The sequence below is a fragment of the Sturnus vulgaris genome, chromosome 10, assembly GCF_052056855.1.
Source record: "Sturnus vulgaris isolate bStuVul1 chromosome 10, bStuVul1.hap1, whole genome shotgun sequence".
Taxonomy (NCBI): Eukaryota; Metazoa; Chordata; class Aves; order Passeriformes; family Sturnidae; genus Sturnus; species Sturnus vulgaris.
The window spans coordinates 14,452,355-14,475,881 of NC_142252.1; the positions used below are offsets into that span (position 1 = coordinate 14,452,355).

At 42.0% G+C, this 23,527-nt stretch overlaps 1 protein-coding gene across 3 annotated transcripts in view; it reads right to left on the reverse strand.

Moving 5' to 3' along the window:
* Positions 1-23,527, reverse strand: part of OSTN (osteocrin) — a 92,027-nt gene continuing 68,500 nt past the window's right edge. For 2 of the 3 annotated variants that reach the window (XM_088170902.1, XM_088170900.1), the window contains exons 2-5: positions 7,862-7,960; positions 5,118-5,335; positions 1,131-1,227; positions 1-853 (exon numbers count right to left, since the gene is read on the reverse strand). In XM_088170902.1, coding sequence (XP_088027028.1) covers positions 1,143-1,227; positions 5,118-5,335; positions 7,862-7,960 — 402 coding nt within the window. In that variant the 3' untranslated portion in view covers positions 1-853; positions 1,131-1,142. Of the gene's footprint in view, positions 854-1,130; positions 1,228-5,117; positions 5,336-7,861; positions 7,961-14,723; positions 14,858-23,527 lie in introns of those variants that run through there. The other variant, XM_014891589.2, reaches the window with a different exon arrangement.

Consider the following 23,527-nt stretch of genomic DNA (forward strand, 5'->3'; position numbering starts at 1 on the left):
TTTAAAATAACTTGTTTTACTCTGAAATGAAGAGGACATGTTTACATTTTGCAAGAGTTAGAAATACTTGAACTTTTCGAGTTGGATTCTGACAATGCCCTGTGCACACATCAAGAGACTAAAATAAGGCATATGATGAAGATAGCCTTGGGAGTGGATGACTTCATATTTGGACATTATCCTATGTTAAGCATAGGGAGGACTGAAATGTATTCATCAGCTAAAAGTCTCACCACATTTCAGGATGTGCCATATGATGAAAACATGTCTAAATATGGTGCAGAGATAAGAGACTACTCAAAACATGAGGACAAATATTGAGGTCTTGTCACTGTTCTTATTCAGACTAACTCCTAGTGAAGGCAGAAAACATCTCCCAAACAGCAGTTCAAATGCATTCTAGCTTTGTCCCATAATTCTTATATCCTCCCTTCATCTACTAAACAGCTCCCCTCCAGAAAGAAATGTGTAAAGCAAACTCTCTGCTTTTCATGGGCTGCTGTTGGCATCTCTGGAAGTTTTATTTTCAATCCAAAAAAATCTCAGTCCTGCCTAGGATAATAAAATTCTGCAAGTTTAACAGATAAATGCCATGCAATAAAAATACATACATATTCTCTATTCCCTCCTACCAGTGACACTGTGCACAGCTGTGAGAGCATTCTGACCTGATGAACTGAATATGTTATTATTTATAAATGCAATGTTTGTAAAACACAACTTGAATCAGATTTTGCAGGAGATCAATTCCTTGCATGCCGTATCATTAGGCAAAGACAAGACACGCTGTGAGGCATCTTCCATATCTCTGTAATGTTTCCAATACAGCATCATTTATTCAGAATAGAAGTATCTGTAGGATAAAAAAAAAAATAGCAGTAAACATTACATTTTCCAATGTCAGAAATGCAAAGCTTGGGCAAACACACTGTAAGGTAGACTAGAGGAGATTAAAATGTTAGGAATACTTGTTTGCTTGCAGAGAGGTACTCAGTGGGAAATTAGGGCATTCCACGTTGTAAGAAGCCGCCATTCCCTAAGCCACTCCTCCCGAGCCTGCTGAGTACCTCTAGCAAGACAGAACAGGTGGGTTCTCCAAGCCTGCCCATACCTGGAATATTTTGCCTTACCTGCAGGAACTGCTAACCCCTGGTGTTGCCAAGGTGGCTCACTCCAATCCGGTCCAGAGGAACTCCAAACCTTCTCTTGGGCAGCTCAAGCACTTTCCTGCATGAGGAAAACAAGCAGAGAGGGAGAGAAACAAATGGAAAAACACATCTATGAATAATCAAAATGTTACTACGTTTGATTCCTCCATTCATCACACCAAAAATCTTATTGTTCAGATAGAACAGTGTGCAGAGACAGCCAAAGATGTGAATGTTTAAAAATAAGATGCTGCACTTGCCTTACAAAAGGCTGCAGTTGCAGCTGTTTTACAGACTGGCTGAACTTGATCCACTATCCCTATTTTTATTTGGCAGCAAACTAACTTCACAGGTTAACTGCTATTCATAAAAGAAAGGTGATACACTGCATTTATAAAGGGAAATTGTTTCCTGCACAGTATCGCACAGGTGACTCACTACCTGGGTCTTTGAAAGCTCCAGGGCCAGCTGGGGCTAAGACAAGCAAGGAGGTAGAAAGTATTGCATAGCAATAGAGGGGACGAGTCAAAGATGCTCTAGCAGGGTTTATCTATAGGTTCTCTGGCAATGTAGTGTTCATCAAAATTGTATAGGAGCAGTCCTTTGATGAGATTGAAAATGGGAAGTTTTTGGAGTTGATTTTTTTTTCCAATATATGGTAAATTTCCTGGCAATTTGATGAATGAGGACATGAGGAATGTGTGAAATAATTTCTACGCAGCAATATTTTTTGCAGTTCTTTTTATATAAAATAATAAGTTTTCCCATCTTAATTCAGCATTTTTGGAACATTTTTTTCCACCAGCAGAAGTTTTATTTTAATTAGTTGTGGAAATGGCAAAAATTTCTGCAGCTGGGAATAACCTCAACTTTTGCCCTCAGAAATACTTGCCAGTGAAATTCAAGTCCAAGAGAACCCCTGGAAGATTAATTCTTTATCGGTTCTTGTTAAGGAACATAAATAAAAATGAATTTTGTTCTGTAAGTGGTCAACTGCAAAGTAACAAGCAGGAGAGAATGCTGTGGTGCACTCAAGTGTAACTTTGTGCCAGCACTGTTAAGCTGCCTCACCCTGGGGCTTTGGGGCTGTGCACACCCCACCCAGAACTGGACAGCCCTTGGTCTCATTTGGGCAGCTCCTTCCCTCACACCTCTCGGGCACAGGCTGCACTCCAGATGCATCATTCCAGCATCCACAGCCCTGCTGACTCTTTCCCAACTGCTTTTCAGATGAGGTCAGAAAATGGGAATTGGTGGTGTGGGAGCATCCCATCAGTGCTGAGCAGTTACAGACTATCACAAAGGAAGGAAAGCCATTTGTTTGGTCTGTCCCTTCCTCAGGCACCAGCGTATCCAGCACTGCTGCACCGAGCCCGAAGGCAAAGGGAAGGAAAGCCAGGATGCTCAGCCTGTTACCTGAAAGGAAGCACTGCTTTCCCCGCAGGTGGGGAGGCACAGGCGGGACACTTGGGCTGCCAGAGCCATCCTGAGCCTGGCTGGAGAAAAAGAGAATTAACTCCCCGGACTGGAACTGGATGGCGAGGGTGGGGCAGTGCCTGTTTCTGCCCCGGGATCTGTACCACTGCCGTGCCCTGTGTTTTCCAGACAAGGGATGCGGAGCGGTGCCACTGCCGTGTCCTGTATTCAGAGAAGGGATGCGGAGCGGTGTCTGTTCCTGCCCCAGGAGCTGTATGTACCACTGCCGTGCCCTGTATTGCTCAGAAAAGGAATGCGGGGCTGTACCAGTGCCGTGCTCAGTGTTAGTTGTTCACACAAAGGATGCGGGGCTGTACCAGTGCCGTGCCCTGTGTTAGTTATTCACACAAAGGATGCGGGGCTGTACCAGTGCCGTGCCCTGTGTTAGTTATTCACACAAAGGATGCGGGGCTGTACCAGTGCCGTGCTCAGTGTTAGTTGTTCACACAAAGGATGCGGGGCTGTACCAGTGCCCTGTGTTAGTTGTTCACACAAAGGATGCGGGGCTGTACCAGTGCCCTGCTCAGTGTTAGTTGTTCACACAAAGGATGCGGGGCTGTACCAGTGCCGTGCCCTGTGTTAGTTGTTCACACAAAGGATGCGGGGCTGTACCAGTGCCGTTCAGCTCAGCCCAGCGTCCCCTCTTGCGGCCGCCCCGCGCCACCGCAGCCCCGCCGCTCCGCTCCGCAGTGTCCCCGTGCCTTCGCGTACGAGGGACAAAGTGGCTTTTTCTATTTAAAATAGTTGTTAAAACTGATGCCTCCCTGCACTCTTTTCCCGTGCTTTGCAAACCGATGTTGATGCCAGACCAGCATCTGGGCTCTCCTGTAATCGGTGAGGGTCAGAACAAGCTGAAGTTAAAGTGGACTAACATTTGATCTGCTCTTTTCCAAAAGTTTCTGCTTTGTTCCAGGCACTGTACACACTGCATTGATTCGGAGGGCTCAATCTATTTATGAGCTTTCACAAATTAATTTCCTGGTCTCTAAAGTCGGCCAGCTCAGCTCTTACAGGAATGAGCTGTTATCCACTGAGCGACTGTGGCAGAGCGCTCAGCCCTCGGTTTGACTCCTCTAAAGGCAGCAGCCTCTGCCTGTTTCTATCTAAAGATACTTTTCTATCAAATGCCTTATTGCTCTTTCATAGCATCCGTCTGATCTGCGGTCCCTGCTGCTGGTGTATCAGACTATCACTGCAGTGATCAAAGCAACTCAGGTGGTTCTAATAAATGGTTCAACCCCAAACTTAAAAGCTAAACAGCTCCCCCAAAGTGATAATCCCAGCTCAAAACTGCAAACTGTACTGAATGCTGCTGGGAAAGGGGGATTTTCGTGCAGCATGTCACTCATTTTCATGAGCTCAGACACAAGCTCTTTTTCACCAAAATTTCCCTTTTTTTTTTTTTTTTTTTGTTTGCTTTTTGTTGTTTTGTTTGTTTCTTTGCTTAGTTTTTCCCTTGTACTGCACATAGTGTGAAAGATTTCCATCCAAAAAACATGACAAAAATTGGGAATAGCATGTACCTTTGGAAAAAAGCGTAGCTTCAAAACTTACCTTTTTTTTGGGTTTTTTGCCTGGAAAAGGAAAACATGCTAAAAAGCAAATGATGAGTGAGCTGATTTTGATATTTTGAAGAGGTGGACAGAACAGAATAATTCTACTTAAGGTTTTAAGAATTTTGTATTTTATCACTTTTGGCTGCAGCCAAACCGTCCTGGTGGCAGACTGGGTGGATAATGGAAAAACAAGAAAATATTGCAAAACTTTGTTTGAAAGAAGTACTTGTAATATTGAGTGGCTCAAGTGAATACTTTCCATTTCCAGATTAAGCTTTAAGCATGTTATTAAATACTTTGTGGCATTAGGGATGCCATCCAAGAGAAGACAGTTACCAGAAGAACAGAACAAGACAGGGAAGCTGTCTCAGATACAGGGAACAGTCCCTAAAGCTGTGCCCCAAACTCTGTCTCTACCCAGCCACATCGAGCACACATTGCTCTGTTGATTCAACCCTGACTTAGCCAAAGCTGATGGAGGTCTTGAAGCTCATTCTACTGTCTGCATGCCCATTTTCATGATGTGTCCTTCATCTTTCCGTTCTTAACACCACACCTTCTTTCCATCCCGTCTCAGGAGCACCCTGCCCTGCCTCTCTGCTTGTGAACCTCAGGCACATTCTTTGCTTTAAACAAGCTCATGATCAGAAATGCAGTTTTAAACTGAATGTTAGTTCACATAAGTGGAAAGAAGTACTGGAAAATCACATATATTGGAATGTTGTCTGGTAGCTGTGCAGCACTGTAGGAATAAATGAACTAATGCATGTATTATACATCACAGCTGAAGAGTGGCACAGTGTTTCAATTGTTTCTGATCAGAGGCACCTCACAACTGGCCAGCAAACCTGCTGGGGGCTAAAGCTAACAGTGTCCAGAACACCCAGCAATAGCCTTCCTCCAGCTTTATCACTGGCAGGAGCATTTAGGAGTTTACCTCTGTTTGCCTTTAGTATCCACAGAGGATGAAGAAATTCTGTCAATCGGGGAGCCAAATCCTGGGAAGCTTCTTTTCTTCTTGGTCTCGGTCACCTCGTTCTCCAGAGACACCAAGTCATCAAGAAGGAACAATTTGGCTGCCAGGTTGGTGGCTGATTTCTCTTCACTGGTGATGGGATGGGCTCCCATGCCCAGAGCAGCAGAAGGCTCCAGAGGCTGCAGAAAAGAGCAGTAAAATTTCAATTTGCTGGCTGCTCAAGTTCCATAAAAAAATCCAAATTCAACCAGTGTCATAGGAGCAGTTCTGTAAATACAGAACTACCAGGACACTTAAATTGGGACAATGTTTTAAAACTAAGTTCCTTCTCTGAAATGTGGCCTCTTTCCACTGACAGGATTTTGCTGTCAAAGTCTGGAAATTTTTTTTATAGAACTGAACTTGCTTTCATTATTATTGCAAGAAATATGAAAATTTGTTACTTCACAAAGCCTATTTCTGCAGGCCGTCCCACTATCCCTATCTCGGAACTATGATTAGTATCACTTATAGCATGAGCTGAGTAATTTAATCCATCTGGAAAATGCAACCACCATTACCAGACTCCAATATCCATTCTAATAGTTTTCAGGAAACTGATTTTTGTTTTTTAAATAAATGTCAATAAGTGGTAACAAAAGCTTTTACATAAGTTTCTATGAGTGTCTGACAAATTAATTAATTGTTATGCAAAAAATTACCCAAAAAAACTTGCTCAGCCCTGACATTCAAAGAAATTATGCAACACTACATGGGGAGGAGGAAAGGAAAGAACACAGATGAATTGACACAGCAGTTTGAACCTTAATTTCAACATTAGGCTTAACATCATTTCAAAACCAAACTTTTCTATAAGAATAGCTGAGAATACAGAGGTCTATCGAGAAAGAAATGAAACTAATCAAAGTGAAATAGTTGCTTTACACATAACAGAAAAATACAGGGCAGCAGTCAGTCTACAAAAGCAAACCCAAATCATTGTCTTTTTGAATGAAATGCACCTTCTTGTTCACTTGATCTTCACAGAATTAGAAATATTACGACTTACGCCATCAGACAGGTTTTATTCTGTCTTTAGAAGCACACCACTATTGCTGTTATTCTTATGTTCTGGCTTTATACACATGTGAAGGAAGGCAGCACATGGGTGATGTCCTTTCTGTTCTCCTTTAGGGTCATAAAACTTTCATAGAGGTTTGCAACTGAATGATGCCTTTGAAAAAGACTGAAATCTTCCTTCTGGTTAGTGGGGATAAATATCTACAGTAACAATTCAAACTAGATGGGCAAAAAGAGCCTCTGCTCTTGAATACCTTGCAACTCCACTTACTTTGTCTTCAAAAGATATGATGGAATTGTAAGAAGTTAAGTGACAGCTAGAATGATAATCTGAAGTAGAAAACAGTTTTCTTCTGGTGAACCAATGAACAAAGAACAATTTCACAGATAAGCAGAGATGAGAGTGGGAGTAGGTGGTATAGTGGAGGGTTTGCAAACTTAAGAACAGCAATGAAATGAAAAAAAACTAGTAATTTTTTCCTCAAGATAAAGAGCTTCCCAGTCCACCCAGTGAAGTCACCAGATGGTGGATTTAAAATACATATAAGGAGCTACTTTTTAAACACAGCACACAGATGAAGGGGAATGTGTTGCGAAAGAATGTTGTGGATACTGAGATTTTAAACTGGTTCAGAGACAAATTCTGGTCCATCAGCAGCTAAAACATGCCCTGGTCCAGTGCAGGTCTCTAGATCTAGAAGTCTGCAAAGATGTTCTGTTCTTATATTCTTTTCACAAAAATCTATCACTGATGGAGGCAGGATATTGGGTGTCTGTGGCACCAGAACAGCAGCTGCTGCAGCACTTTTGGAGAATCAGGTCATGCTTATGTGAAGACAGAGAGCAAGGCAGAAGGGTCCATCAATGTTCTTCAGTAACCATCTAATGTTTAAGTTACCTTAAACCTATGTCAAAACCCTAGAGGTAAGCAGTGCTACTTCGAGTAAACTTTCAGATTTTTTTTTTTAAAAGGCATAAAACCATTACATAAATACTTTCTGCCAAATCTGTCTTGTGTCAAGAGGACATAAAAATAGGGAATGCAGTAGAAGTATTTTCAGGTGCAACCCCTACATATCATCCTGGGTGAAACATGAGACAACTCATCCAATTCATCTGCTGCTTTCCTTTGCAAGCTTAGACAAGTGACTTTGCTCCTTCCCCCTCCTGGTCTAGTCCATCTCCTTTAATTTGTAATTTTTGTGCAGGTGATCTTCTCCCAAGGATCTCCTTATGACTTCTGAAAGCTGCAGTTTTCTCATGCTATTATTTGTCTTTAAGAAGCAGAATTAAACTTTTGCTTCAGAGTTAGAGAAGTTTGCTTTCCCCCCTGCCATCACCTCCTTCCCCTCTTCAGGAAGTTCTCTTTCCACTGGACAATGTTTGGTCCAGGAAACACACGGGAAATCCCCAGGTGTTTTGGGAGAGGCTGTGAGAATTTGGGTGAGGCCTCATTCAGTCTGTCCTCCCAGAAACAGTCAATTTGCTTCTCTCTCTTCTTGAGGCTCCTCCTTGGCTCTCACAGAGTCAATACTGATCCTTCACCTTCCAACAATGTTTGGATACTCCAGTGTCTTCCTCACTCTGTGGCTAAAAACCCCCCAGGAAGAGCAGTTATGTGACAACCACCAGAAACCTTCACCTACCTCTGGAGCTGCCTCTGCCAGGAGCACAGAGCTGGAGTTCCACCACAGCAGAGCAATCACAAGGGCCAAATGCACCACCACGAGCTGGAACTGCAGCATCTGCAAAGGAGAACAATCTAGAACTGACTTCACAGCTGCATCCCCTGAGGAACCTTGCTCTACAGATCTTAAAAAAGTAAAAGTAAAGGGAGACTCTCCCCACGGCTGTTAATAAGTTTTATCTGTCAGAGTCACATCATAACCCAGCAACCAAATAATGCCAGCTGAATGCATCCACCCTAGTATGCAGAATCAGCTCCCTCCTCTGCTCCTTCCTATACAGCCCTGCCAATCTTTTGATTCCTTTTTGCACAGAGGTGCAATCCTTGCAGCAGCAGCAGTGAGGAATGCAAACTTACCTTCAAACCAGATGACCTGGATGCTCACTTGTAAGCAGGGAGACTTTGGCTTGTAGCCCAGGCTGACCCTGACCTCCCCACATGCTGGAGAGGTGTTTAAAGCTGTGACAGAAGCCATCTACCCCTCCAGTGGTATTTTGGAGGTAAGGCTGCATTTCGCTAATTTACAACATGATCTAGTGGGAGCCACAACTTCCAATGGGATCCTGCAATAAAATTATTCACAATAAGATTGCAAAGGGATGTGTTGCTGAGACTAGTGGTGCTCTAACCATGTGTCACAGCTGCAGAACTGCAGATGCCCACTAAGCCTTTAAATAGTGCAGGGAGTTTTGGGTGGCTCAGGATGGGGAAGGTGCCTGGTTACCTACGGACATGGGTTTAGCCTACGTTGTTTAAGCCCTTGTTTGGATCTAGATCATAAAACTTGATGTGCCTCCAATTCCCCAGGTAGGAAAGTTTCAGATGATGTTAGGAAGAGCTGGGCCGGGGCTTTTTGCCAAAGGCACCTGCTAATTTGCTAATTTCTCTGTCTCCAGGTCCTGCCCCAGAGTATAATTCAATTCTGATTCTGCCATTCTTTGCTGACTCTCCACTTGGCAAAAGCAGAAACACAAAGAGTGTATGAATATATACATATATACACACATAAATAATTATTATTACTACTGTCCATAAAGGATGGGCAGTTAGGAAGAAAGCTGCTGGTTACTCTGTAGGGGTGAGGCAGACAGTTCATTGTAATCAAAGGACAAAGTCAAAGCACTAAGCCAGGTGGTACCACTGTCTCTCAGTCTGACAGCAACAGCCATTGCTTGACATAAACACAGGGGTCTGTCTGGGTGTTTTTAAAGCTGTAACCCTCCACAATGTATATTTTTGTATGTGGGTGTGCATTGAAATTTGAAGTAGCAGTCTACTACCTTCACAGGTAACCACATCCTGATTATTTGGATACAGAGATGTAAAAATAAATGGCAAGGTTAAAAACATATGTTTATTATGGTTTGAGATCTGTGCTGGTATTCATTCAACCCAAAGACTAAAGAGCTAAAAATAGCAACTGCTACACTAATGAAAATAAACAGTAAGGCACCTGCAACACTAAAGACATTTCATTAACTGGTCAGAACTTGACGCCAGTGAAATTAGAAGCAGAGGAAATTGTAAGGGCTTAAAGCTTGGCTCTACTTCCCAGAGAAATAAGCAGCTAAAGAGGTGGTGTCACTGACTGAAAAGGGAAGAAAACTTAAGTCCAGAAAGACCCTGTTGTACTGATTTTAATGCAGCAATGGGACCAAGGCAGGAGAAAAAGGCAGGGTTATTGTAGTGGAACAATTCGGCTTTAGAAAAACAATTGCAAAACTAATGATGCAGTTAGGACTATGTAAATACAATTATAATCACACTTTCTTCTGCCAGTCTGGGACTTAGTTTCACCACCTTCAGCCATGCCATAGGACCTCAGTTATTAAAACAAGTTATTGGTATTTCTCCTTGAGCTCATTTGTTGCAATCAGCCAAACAGACCCCTCTGGCCAAAAAGGGGTTTTCCCAGTCGTGCACTGGCTATTGCTTCACCCCATCCATATTTTACCTTGACACATTCCAAGAGAAGCTTTAAGACAGGCTGGACAGTATTTGTTACTGCAGGAGAATAAGCAAAGCTCTGACAAGCTTTTCAAGATGCACCCTTTACTATATGTATTGAAATTACATCCTTCCAGAAAATTCTTCACCACGAACTTCACAGAGCTAGGTCAAGAGATTGGTGTATAATTCCATGTCTGTAGTATCTCAGAGTCTTGTGTTATCTGACATAAAATATGGTTTTCCCTTCTCTAAATGCAATTGCCAGTCTGAAATTCAGACATATTTATGTGTCTTAGTGATACTTTTGCTTGAAATGTGTCAAAACTAAAATTCCTCATATAATTAGGTATCTTTGTTGCAGGTCCAATTAAAATAAAATTTAAGATAAAAGAAAGAACAGCATTCTACCTTATCAAAGCAGGATAAACATACAAAATTTTTACTTAGGAACCTGTGCAGAGCCTTTTTCCAAGAAAAGATCACAAGAAAGCAAAACGCTTTACCAAACATAAACTGTAAAGTCTCCAAAGGACTTAAAAGATGTTTTTCTTGCAAAGAAAAAAGCAAAACCCAAAATGACATCCTGAAGATAAGTGGGCTGAACAAACCTCAGACAGAATGCCATTCATCACCAAGCTCCAAACCCATTGCCTGTCAAAAATGGTAACAGCCATCATTGTTCTTACCCATTTGAACTACGATATTTCACATTAGTGTGGAGATTACTCTGCAAGCATAAATCACAAGGGACTTATTTTTCTTACTGGCCTGTTAGCAAGAGAACCGAGGCAAGACATCATGCCTTGCACTGCAATCCTTCACTCGGCTGCCAGTCTGCACTGATGGCTGTGCTCTGCTTGCTGCTGTGACACGGGACATGCCCAGGTCACCTGCAAACAAGGACCTTGTGGCCAAGCCTAGAAACCCCTGAAGTTTTTCCCTGGGTGCCACCACAATGACCTGATGCAGAGCCAAGGCTTGGCTGTCCCACAGGCACTGGGCAGCTCCTGGCAGTGCCTCTTTAGCCTCAGTGCTCCTCTTACAACGCTGGGACAGCACTGGGAAGCCTTCATCCCCTGTTAGCCACGAAGATTCCAGATTCCAGCCCGCTGGGAGAAAGCAGAGCTGTGTCTGCAGGCCAGGTACTGAGCTATTTCGTTACTGCTCCAGCACTACAAAATAGAATATTAACTGCTGCTACCTATCTTAAGGGAATTGAGTAATCAAATTGAGTACTCACACTGGCCTTGCCATGCTCGCATGGCATGCCTGATGGGAATATACCTTGGCCAAAAAAATTATGATGGATGATTATCTTATCAAAAGAACAACTTAAAAATGGTTTGTGTGAAGCTCTAAGAAGTCTGCTCTTGCTGAAACAAATTTGCCTAACTTTTAAAGTTGCCAAAGTTATCCTCTGGTGATATGTATCGCCACAAAGCCAAAAATACTGCCCCTACCATCAGTCCTAGTGATTCCAGAACTGCTGAAGGACCATTTGTTTCTCAGGTGCAATCTTGTAGTTATGTAAATGCCAAGGAAAAAGGAGAAAAATCAAAATGAATCCCACTCTCAGAAAAAATAGCAGAGCTCAAAAATAGGTTAAAGTGTTGTTTTTGTTCTCATCCCACAGACGAGATATGGAGCATTTCTCACATACTGCTTTCTAAAAGATACTGAAGCCACACATTGGAACATGGGATTTTGTGACAAAATGAAATGTAAGCTGCCAGTGTCAGGCCCTTTATGTTATTAATAATGTGTTTTCTGGAGTAGGTGTAGATTTTTAAACAATGCCATATATTTTGTTATACCTGGTACAGACACTGACAACTTCTACAATGTGTATTTCCTTCTATTGTCAGTTTCCTGACTACATAGATAAATAGAGGCAGGTAAGTTTCATCTAGTGGAATCAAAGAGAACTTAAAATTCATAAACTTATGCAAGATGTCTATGATTAGTTATTTTGAGATAACTAGGTATTTTTGTGCCACAAAAGAAACTTTTTGTCAAACAGTATTTCAGGGCCAAGCATGTTCCACTTCCTGAAGTTCCTTCAAGGTTTCTCTAGGCAGTCAAGATTTGTCAAGTGATTTCCAAAGCCTTCATTTCAATAATTGCATTCCCTGTAACATGATTTCCAGTGTTCAGTCCTGACATGTTCTCATATCACCATGTTAGTCACCTTTGCCTGTTTGCCAGCTGTGCTTTGGCTCAGAAGATGCCCGAGCACACAGCTGTTCCTACCACTTGTACTCAGATAAAACAGAGTTTTATGTCATGGTTTCAGTCATGGTCTAGTCCCTGCAGGGCTCACCTGGCCCCTGCCCACACAGAACACGTCTGTGGGAGCAGCACCCACATTATGTGAAAAAGGATGGAAAGGTGACCCTCTAATGCCCATGAGAGTTCAAGAAGTACATAAATTAACACAGCCCTGCCAGGGCACCTTTGCTGAACTGACACAAGCATGATTCAGGAACAAATTAACTGACAATTAACTGACAGAGGTGGGCAAACACTTGTGAAAGACCAGCCAGTCATGGTTCTCATCTCTTCCTTTGAAAACAGGGCATGAAACCAAATGGTGGCACAGAGCAAGTGAGGACAATTTTCTTTAGAATGGGCAGGAAGGACACAGGCTGGACATCTTGCAAAGCTGGCTACACTTTTACACTGTCACACAGTGTAATAAATCCATTTTTAGATTTCAAAAATGAAGAACCCCAAACTCACGTATACACCATAACAGTAGGGGACTACAAAGCAACAGACAAACAGAAGTGATGAAGCCCATCTAGAAGCTGAGGGGCTATTAAAAAGGAAGGATGCTATTAAAAATATCTCTTAGTGGGAAAAACCTATTTGCACCTTTCCTCAAAAGATAATTGAGTGAGCTGCAGTATTCCTGTTATGTACAATGGAAAACAAAATTATTAGACTATTCTTCATTGCCAACAAACTCTCAACCCCACACTATTTATATATGTACTGACTAAACATGCCAATTTGTCTTAACATTTCTAAAAACTTGACATTTAGCTTTTTTTCTTCTTTACCACAAGAGCCAAAAACTTTTCATTGTTAGAGTGCCATCTTCAGTATTTGAATCAAAAATAAGAAACTTTTCCATCAAGAAAAATCAAGAAATAGGTTCTGGTTATCTATATTAGAAAAAATACTTTCTTTCCTAACAGCATTGGAGTGATAAGTAGAAGATCTTCACACCAGGTATAAAGAGCATATTAGCAAAATAGGTTATCAATATAAAACCAGATCATTTAAAGTATTTTAAAATATCCCTCAAGGTAAGTTTTTAAGAGACAAGAATGTCATTGGAATTTATTAACAAGATTCAAACACTGATACTGATTTACTGGATAAACACTTAAACATTCTGATCAAGGATATTACTTGAAGGTGAAAAGTCTTGGGGGAGATGATTGCAAATGTAAATTAGAGAGTAACCTGCCTCTCTGACTAAAGTAAGAAGAAAAGGAAAGCTGCAAGCACAGCTCCTAGAACTGTTGCATGTTTTAATTGGCTATTCAAGAAACCCAGAAAAGCACTTGTCATTCATTCAAAGAACGAAAACAAAGTCCTAATCTGCTGGAATCAGATTGGCAGGTATTTATAACAAATGAAGAATGCTTGGTCCAGTCAGATATATTTTGCAGTTTTCCCATTATTTACACCATAAATTTGCTTGGCTTGAGCTGAGGTTTTTGTCTGTTATTCCTCATAATGTTCAAAGTATTTTACAAGAAAAGTAGGTTGAGCTGCATTTTGAATACAGGTGAGCAAATACAGATAAATGCTATTGCACTCTAAGTTTCCTGAGTCGAGCAGTGGGCAGAGGCACAAAATGTCCTCTCAGCTCCTCAGCTTTCAGCTCTGCACTCCCCATGAGAGACCAATAATTTCAAATCGAAAAATCAAGTAAGGATAGCTAAGGGCACTGCATGCTAGTGCTTAAAAAATCAGGGGATTCTGAACTTTACTGTAGCCTCTGGACATCTAAAACAAACGTTATTTGCATGTATTTACTTGTACAACTTCAGTGTGGGAGAAAAAAAACCCAGTGAAACAGTTTTGAACTCAGAATGGAGAAATTACAACGGCTATCACAGAATCAGAGTCTGCCTTCACTTACAGGGGTAGAAAACTGAACTAGTCAGATCACTGGATAATGATAATTACTCTGTTAGTGTAGGAATGTTTTTGCAGTTATTCTATTAATGCAGGAATGCAGCAGAATCTGGATCAACATTTGTCTAATATGGGATCTAGTAAAATCCTTTTGCAGATCCATAAATTAAAGACTTTTCCCAAATAATTTATCTCATGTTTTCCAATATGTTAGGTGTAGCAAACTTGTCTACCAAATATGATATTTATTAATACAGAATAATTATTATGTCACAGTTCTTCAGCTTATCTTAAGAAGTAATATGCATTTGACAATAACTTACACAAAGGAAAATCCATAACAATATAAACAGACAGCAGTTTACTGCAAAGCACTGCAAGAACATAAAAGTAATTTGTCACTGTTGTAAAATGCACTGACCCATTCTGTTTAAATATTGTCTGATTAACTGAAGGAAATAAGTTTCCACTGAATATTTGTAGCTCAGTTTAACTAAAAATCCGAGGTGATAGGCACCTTATTATCTTAATTCCAAACTGGAAAAGTAGTCATACTTTTCTCATCAGATCAGGTCATCTTTATACCTTTTGCATGTCTGTTAATAAAAAAAAAAAAATTGAAGAAAACATCATAAAAAGGAAAACACAGAAGGGAAGAAAGTTTCTGTAAAGAGAGCAGAAGATACAAAACATCCCCAACACATTCAGCCCTCACTCACCTTGCACTGGATGCAAGCAATTCCAACCTTAATAGTCCTGCTATGTTCTTCCTCCTAACTTATCCTTAATGCTCAGCTTTCTTTCAGAGTTTTTATAGTCTCTGGTGTAGGCTACAAACTCCAATCCCTGCCTTTGCTTTCTCTTACATCATTTCTAAAGATTTTCCACTGAATCTTGCCCTAAACCTTTCTCTGTCTTGCACTCTCACACACATACTTGCCTTACATTTGTTATATTTATTGCTGTGATCAAAATGATTAGGTTATAATTAAAGGTCTACGGGTTTGTTCTGTTTTTTCCCCCTTTCTTCCATTTAATTTTAAGATTCAGACAGTCATGGGAGTAGAAAGCAGCATCACTATTCCTCTAAACTCTCGATTTGTAAACTGCAGTACAGAAATATGATGTCCTGAGTTATTACTGAGATGGGTTTTTTTTAAACTTTGTTTCCTGTGGACATCAGAAGGACTGTATTAGCTTCAGAAAGAAATTAGTGTGTTTTTAGTAGACCAAATACCACTGTAAGCTAAGCATTAGAAAAGGAGTGTGCTTTGTAAAGCAAGCGACAAGAACTTAAGTGTTTCAGACACTTCAGTTCTGTTATTGAAATATTAAGTTATTGAACTGTAAAACATGAGCTGTGGAGATGCCTATCTTTCCTAGGCAGTACCAGAGGACTTATTTCTTTCCCTGTTTGCCTCCCTAGAATAAGTCTATCTTCTTTTTTGTCCCTTTTAAAAAAATCTCAGGTTTTAATAGATTCATGGGGCTTTTTAGACCTGTTTTGGGGTTTAAAATTCTAACCAGTGCAGACTCCTTAAGAGTTAATTCACAATAATTTTATCCCCTAAATAGATAGGCACAGTACTTTCAAAGTAGTTTTTACTCTTACTTGCCATAAACTGTTCCTACAAGCCATGGACAGTAAAAGGAAATTTTCAGTATGTGGGAAAAAAAATGCCAGCCAGGAAGCAAACTATTTGATTCCATTTGTCTTGATCAAAGTGATTAGAGAAAAATAAGAGTTTAGTCATATTGAGGCAAGGCAAGGACTTCTGCCCCATCCCTGGACATGTTCCAGGCCAGGCTGGATGGGGCTCTGAGCACCCTGGTCTAGGGAAAGGTGTCCCTGCCCATGGCAGGGGGTTTGGCACTAGATGATATTTATTGTCCCTTCCAACCCAAGGTGTTCTGTGTTTCTACAGCGTCTCTCAGTGTACTGAGATATGGGAAGGTGGCCTAGAGCAGACCTGCAGAAATACTGCAGGAATACACAAATGTGTTGGCCACAGGAGCAGGGCTGGGCAGGCTGAGACCCTTCTGCACTGCAGGCTGCAACAGAGCAGTGATGGCACATGCAGAAGCCCAAATGGGTTCTGTGGGTACTGGAGGAATAAGAGAATTAAAAGAGCAGGGCCAAACACCACCAGACTGCTGAAACACAGCTGAAAGTGCTGCTGCACAAAGAGAACTGGACTGTGGTCCATTTTACTGCATTTAGGTGGTGGTTTGCTGCTGGAAGTCCAAGGACACAGAAGTGCTTGACTGATGTGTCTAAAACAAGCAAGCAGGATCTCAGGAAAAAAAAAAAAATAAAAGATAACAACAACCTAAAACAATCTAATAATGACATATTATTAGTTTATGAGGTACCTTAGTGCCATATGACCACAAGGTGCTGCTGACCAGCTACTGCAGTTCCAGGCACTCAGTTTCTCCTTCTTTTTTCTGTTGGAAAGACACAAGGTGGCACTCACAAGCATTTACTCCTCTTGGGAGTTTTTACAGGTCCTATCTTATGGTCTTCAAGCAGAATCTCTGCAAAACTCCTGGTGTTGATGTGGGGGAGGAGACCTGGGCTGTGACACTGTGAGTAAGCTGAGGACAGAGAGCTGAGTGCTGGCAGTGAAGGCATTTCGGTGTTTCACAACACAGGGGAAAGTCTGGAGAACAGCTGAGACTCAGCCATCACAACTCAGCACCTCACAGGAGTGAGGGAGAGGGGGCAGGACTGCAGAAAAAACAGCAGGAGAAACGCAGCCATAGTGTCACCTCATTTGGCTCCAAGAGGATATCTAAGAACAGGCATTAAAATTTCATTTTATGCTCCCCATGGATCATGCTATAGCAAAGCTCCAGCCACTTTTGTTCTACCTATTGGGCTTACTCTAAGGTTGAGGCTCTTCCTTTAAGAAAAGTTATTTTCTATTTATCACTGTATCCGTCCTACAAAATCAAAAATATTTCAGAAATGGTTGCTAATACATACCATTATTATCAACTCTGACTAGGAAATGTGAAAGACTCAGATCTGGGTAATTTGTCATCTTCACGTGCTGCTTCTGACCTTTGCATAAGACATTTTACCAGCACATGTGGGTTTTCTCTCTGGGGAAAAGAAACCCCAACAAACCAACCAACAAATAAAGCAAGCAAATGAGCAAACAAACAAAAGAAGAAATACTACTAATAAAAATTAGTAGTGTGTTAGAGTGTTAGCATTTCATTTCCTGCTCTAAACTGACTTTGATTTATTAATACCTTTTGGACACCTTCTAGTGAAGACTGCCAAGGAAGCTTCCCAGACAATGAAAAAGGTAAATGTGGTTACTCTGCTGGCAGAGCATCTAAGGAACAGATACCCTCAACAACACTGTGGTCTAATTATACTTATATCATTAAGTTAGGGTAACCAAAAGTTTGGAAGGAGTCTTTGTTGTTTTAACTGTGAACGAATAAACAAATACAATGGGATTTTTCTCACTATGAAGACAAAAAAAAAAAAAAGAAAATTGCAAGAAGTAAGGACACAAGACATGAAGCTCTTTTTGTTACCATCCAAGAGAAAGACAAACTCACCTCCCTACTGCCTTCATGGTCCCACAAGAACTTCTGTAAATCTTGTAAATCTTTCAACACAGGTTTGCAAATCAGTTGAGCTGGTTGTTTTCCTTAAGTAGACAAGTTCTGATTCAGAGAGCAGGAGTTCGCAGAGGTTCACTTGTGTAAGCATTGAGTAATCTTGTTCTTCAGCACCTTTGCCTGTGCAACCTATATTTGGTGTTGTCAGACCTTGTCTGTAAAGGCTTAGGAATGGCACATGAATACACCATGCTTGATATTTTTGCATTTTCAGTCCTTCCTCTCTCCCACTAAAACTTGGAGCAGTGCTGTTACATCCCTGTGATCTAATCCACAGGAACTGCCTCATTCTGTCACTAAGGTGTCCCATGAAAACTTCACCTCCCAGCCCCTTCGAAGTGTGTAACCCTTTCCAGCAACCACTGATTCCTCACACAACATCACACAGCTGTCACCCACAAATCAAGGTGAACAGTGCAGGGTCCAGCCTATGTTATGGCCAAAGCAAAAGAGCTGTCCTCAGGAATTGTTGATTGATCTGGCATGGAGTAAAGGCTTGTGACCTGAGGCATTCTGATTACCGGGATTATTCATATTTTCACTAAACACCGAGTGTGTCATCAGGAACAGTCCTGTTCTTGGTTAATATGGGAAACCAGGTTTGCAAGGTGTGCCCCAAAATTCTAAGAAATAATCCAAGTGCTTTTTTTCTTTTCAAATTAAAAACTATATTCTTTAAAATAAAGAGCTGGTTTCCCTGAGCCAGGTACTCAGCTGATACTGATTCATGTAGCTCTGAGATTAAAAAAAAAGATATATTCCAAATTACAATAACTTCAAGTTATTTTTACTTCTTGAGACAATAAACTCTTCTGATAAAATTGGCCCTATTCTGACACCAGTCTGAAAGAGGAATGGCATTCCACCAGATTAATCAAAACACAGCATTTCACAGCTACATTATTGGTACAGGGGGAACATCCAACTTTATTTTTGTTGCATTTACATTCATATCTTGCCTGGAGAATGGGAAACATTTAAAAATAACCACCCCAGATTTTTAGTCAATACAAAAGAGAGAATTTCAGAAACCAAGCTAATTCCCACCTATTTGCATGTAGATACACAGAGCCAGAGAGCAGATGACTCACTGTAAGACAGACTGTAGAAAAGAGACCCCATATTTATTAACATTGTGCATGAATGTTTTCCAATAGGAGGTACATTCTACCTTGGAAGGAAAACTTATGTTAAAGATATTTTTAGATCTGCAAACTATCAAAGTAGGTTTTGCTGTGTCACTTCCATTTAAGATGAATCCTTGCAGCTAGATAGAGTTGGAGAAACAAAACCCACAAAGTGAAGGTAGAAAATAGCACTGAAGACAGTAACATTCTTTAGGAATGTTAGGCTTCCTACTTGCAGTTTCTATATATGTACTTTTAAAAAGTCCTTTGTGCTGGAATTATGTGCTTGCAATAGGTGCTGGGTCATGACATGTATGAACCCATAAAAAGCTCTCAAAAAACAAAGCAAAAGTCCCAAAAAGGACAGCTTCTTGAAAGGCAAGGCATGCTCTGATGCAGAAGGTTGTGTTTGGAAATAAAAGATGTTTTATCTCTGGTGCCCATGCCATTGGCTCCCAGCCCAAGATGGACGTGAGGAGTGAAGATGGCCAAGAAAATCACAGGGCCTTTTGTCTATGGGCACAGTGGTCCATGAGCTAATGGACAAGAGGTAACAAAAACACACAGATGTCTCAATGTACCAAGCAAATGGTAACAGTTCTGGGCCAGTGTCAGCCTGGTCCTGACTCAACTGGCAACATAGAAATGAAAATGAGTAGATTGTGTTTCCATCCCCTCTAACTACACTCCTTAGAGTCAATGCTAAATATAAAGATGATAAACTGGGAACCAGCCCCAACTTTCTGTGCTAGGAGGGGAAGAGTGTTGATGTTTCCACACTGCCTGCCTTGTCAAAGATGTGTGCTGATGGCCCCTGCCACTGACACAAACTCTTCGTGGCCCATAAACCCTGGTGCCACAGTAGACAAAGCACAGAACAGCCACGTGTGCACCTTGCCTGCAGAGCACACACTTCAGCTCCAGAGCCAGGGACAAATGTGGCCATGCAGCACATGTGCAGCAGCACCTCCAATTTAGATATGCTCAAAGAAGAAAAAATGTGTCTGCCCTGTCCTCACCTCACACTATTTCAAACAACTTTTCACCGTTTTCTTGCAGAACTGAGAAGTTTTGTTTATTGGCACCAGGACAAGAGATGCAGAAGAAGTAAAGGAGTTAATCAGCAAAATGATGACAACAGACTGGGGAAAACAAGGAATAATTGGAAGGATGAGTATTCTTCAATCAGATGCAGAGGTGTGGAAGCTGGGCAGAGCCATGTGAACCATTCACAGCATCACAGGATGCTGCAGGAAATCTCACCATCCATTTCCTACCTGGCAGGCAGGTAAAGGAAGTCATGTGGACGGTGGGGTGGGAAGTTGTTTCTCCGTGGAAATAATTCCTGCACCAAAAGGTATTAATAAGGAAGGAAGGTTCTCTCTCCTCATTCCTGGTTAGTCCACCCCTGGGATGGTGGCTTGGACAGCAGGACTGTGCTGTGCTGGAATCCAAACAGAGCATGCTGTTAGTGTAAACCCAGGAGTTCAGAGCTATTTGTGCTGGCTGATTTGATTTTTTCCCCTCTGTTCTAGTATAAATATGCTTATGGTTTGGTTTTTTTCAAGGGAACCAGCAAACACGGAAAACAGCAAACCAGTGCTGTTACAGAAATGAAGGTCTCTGGTATTTCTAAGAATTAACCATCTCACAACAGTTTGTAAATTCGTCCTAACACTTGAGCCAAATTCTGGTACATTACTTGTCCACTTCAACTCCTCTCTCACTTCAGCTGGACAGAGACCTGTCCGTGCTAGACTCTGCACCTTTCTGCAGGGAAGCTGCAGTTCCCCAAACAGCTGCAGCTCCGCAGCTGGGTTAGTCGGGGATGGTTCAGGATCCTCTTTCCTTAGCAGCAGAACGTTCCTCAGTCAATCACCGCCCTCTAGAGGCGGCCACACCGCGCCTGGGCTGGGCTGGGCTGGGCTGGGCTGGGCTGGGCTTGCTGCAATCGCTCCATCCCACAGCCCGAGCACTGCTAAAGGAGCAGGAGGGAGGTGCTGGACACTTTGAATAGATCCAGGTGCGCTCATGGGTACAAAGGACTGAGCGCCCATTCCCAGCTCCTCCTTTATGCCTTCCCTCTCCACTTTCGAGGTCACCCAGCTGGCAGCACTTGGCCTTCGTGCAATTTGCAGTCTTGCCACTGCAGAGAAGAGTGAAAAATGCAGAATGGTAGAGAACTGTAAGACACAACTACAATAAAAAGCAGTAAAAGTAACTGCCAGACTAAACCCTTGTAACAGCTTTTTTTTTTTTTTTTTTTTTTTTTCTCCAGGCAATGTGCATAAACTAAAACACTGGCACAGATGCAGGAGTTGATTGTGCCCACATGAGCTGGATGTGCTGGTATGAGAAAAGCAGCAAGACTTTCTGTACAACTACACACTCACATTACTTTCCCTTGTCTGGAATAGCTTGGAAGTTTTAAAGAGAAGAATACAAGGAGTGATGAATAATAAGTAACCCACAATGTAATCAAGTGATGAATGTACTGTTCCTGGTCTGCAAAGACCTTCTTTGATTAGGTGAGTATCTAAGGAGAAACTGCTCTGTACAGAGACAACACAAGATCCTGGAGGCAGGAATAGTACATGGCTATATTTCCCCAGACACATCCTTCCTCCTTTTTTTCCAGCTGGAAATTCTGTCTAGTTGGAATTTAGCAATATTTTACAGTTTCTTCTGACAGGCTGGCTGGATGTACTGGTTTGCCTGCATATGGAGGGATTCTGCAGGTAACCATGCATATGCACAGACCACCTGTGCATGTGCAGCCTGATCACATACTTCTGTTGGCAGTATTTAATCAAAATAGAGCAGATGCTCAGGATCCAGTAACCATTTAATTTCAAACTTTACCCTGTGTTCTGTTACAGAATCACAGTATGGTGGGGCTTGGCAGGGACCTCCTCAAAACAGGGTCAAGAAAAGCAACATTTTGCCAGTGCTCTCCATAACCCCTCTGGGCAGCCTGTTCATTCTTCAGTCACTACCACAGTAAAAAAATTAAAAATATGATGTTTAAATGGAATTTCTTGTACTCAATTTGTGCCCTTTGCCTCTTTTAGTTCACACCACTGAAAAGATTCTGGCTCTGTCTTTTCCTCCCCCATGAGGTGTTTATATGCATTGATGAGATCACCCCTGCTGTACAACCCCAGCTCTCTCACCCTCTGCTCACATATGACAAATGCTCCAAGATGTGGCCCTCCCAGTATTCTCACACCTCTCTTATACTGGGAAGCCCAGCACACCAGGTGTGCACACACTCACCCAGCACAGGGTGCTGTTGGTTTTCTTTGCTGCAAGGGCACTGCTGGCTCATGATCAATGCATCCACCAGGACCCCCAGGTCTTTTCTAAAAGCTATTTTCCCGATATTCAGATCTCAGCTTGTGTGGGTGCCTTGACTGCCTGACCTTGGATTCAGCTCTCTGGGCCTTGCTGTCCACGGTGTTGATGCCACGGATCACTTTTGTAAAGCAATTTCAAGCTTTGTTTATGTGATGTAGGTACAGACTGAGCACTGTATAATACCTTATGGCCAAGGGCTATAAAGTCCTGTTCAGAACATTATGGAATTAAAAATGTCCTTTCATCTTACCAGCTTTTTTCCCCTCTGTGGCTGCTGTATTCTAGACAAAAAGTGAGAGAAGCCCCAGTTTTAATCCTATAGGGAGTACAGGGCAGTGAACATTATCCAGTTCCTTCTGGATACTGAACTGAACAATGGAACTGAACAATTCAGACTGACAGCTTCAGAAGACTCGAGGTCCTAACACTGCCTGCTTATTCTTGCTGTGTGTTTCCTTGTCCACCTCTGCACTGTGCCACCACACAGTCAGACCTTTCCTCTCTGCAGGCCAAGGTTTGTCTTTCATGGGATCTCTGGGTTCCTTCATGGGTTTTTCTATCCCGTTCAAAGTCATTGTGTCCAAGCCCTTTGGAAATAAACAATGATTCATATCTTTTCACAACACCTTCAGGGACAAAGAAGCACAAATCCCAGCCAAATTTCAAAGCCCAGCTCTAGAAGTTCAGGTTTGCGTCAGGTCCTCAGCATAACTCTTCCCCTGGTCACAGGCAGTGGGAAACAGGCTCGTGCCATGCAGCAGCAAGTCTCTGGAATTACAGGCACTGCTGCTGGCATGTTAACCAGCTGCATAAATCACCAGCGATTCATGTGAGCCATGTAATCCTCCAGGCTTCAGTTACTCACACCGAGCTGGGCGATGTCCAAAAGCCACACACTGCCCTCCCTGCCACGTGGCTGCTCTCTGGAGCCTGTTTGGTGCCTCTCCCTACCTGTGCCTTGTCTTCACCTCCAGAGGAGGCCTCCACACCTTATACAAGGACCTTAGAAGAGGGGACAAACCCACCTCCCCTGCACTTGTTTGGCTCGTTAATCCCAGGTGTGAATCCATGGAACTGTGTGTGGAAGGAAGTTTGCCCTCTACCTCGCCAAGGACAGACACACTGCATTTGTGCTTACTTTACAATTACACTTGGAACCATGGAGCAAGAATATAATAGAGTTTCTTATGTAACCATATATTTATTTTGATTATGTGTGGCTTCAAGACAAATCTAAAATGGTGCTGGACCGTGCTGCTGTCCTCAAAAGAAGTTTGTCAGCAGAGTAACAATAATGTTCTGCTTCTGAAAATGATGTGCTGGGTTTTATGGTCAGCTTTTAGGATTGAATGCTTTTTTTCCACTTTGATATTTGAGCCCTCCCCCCAAAGCAATTC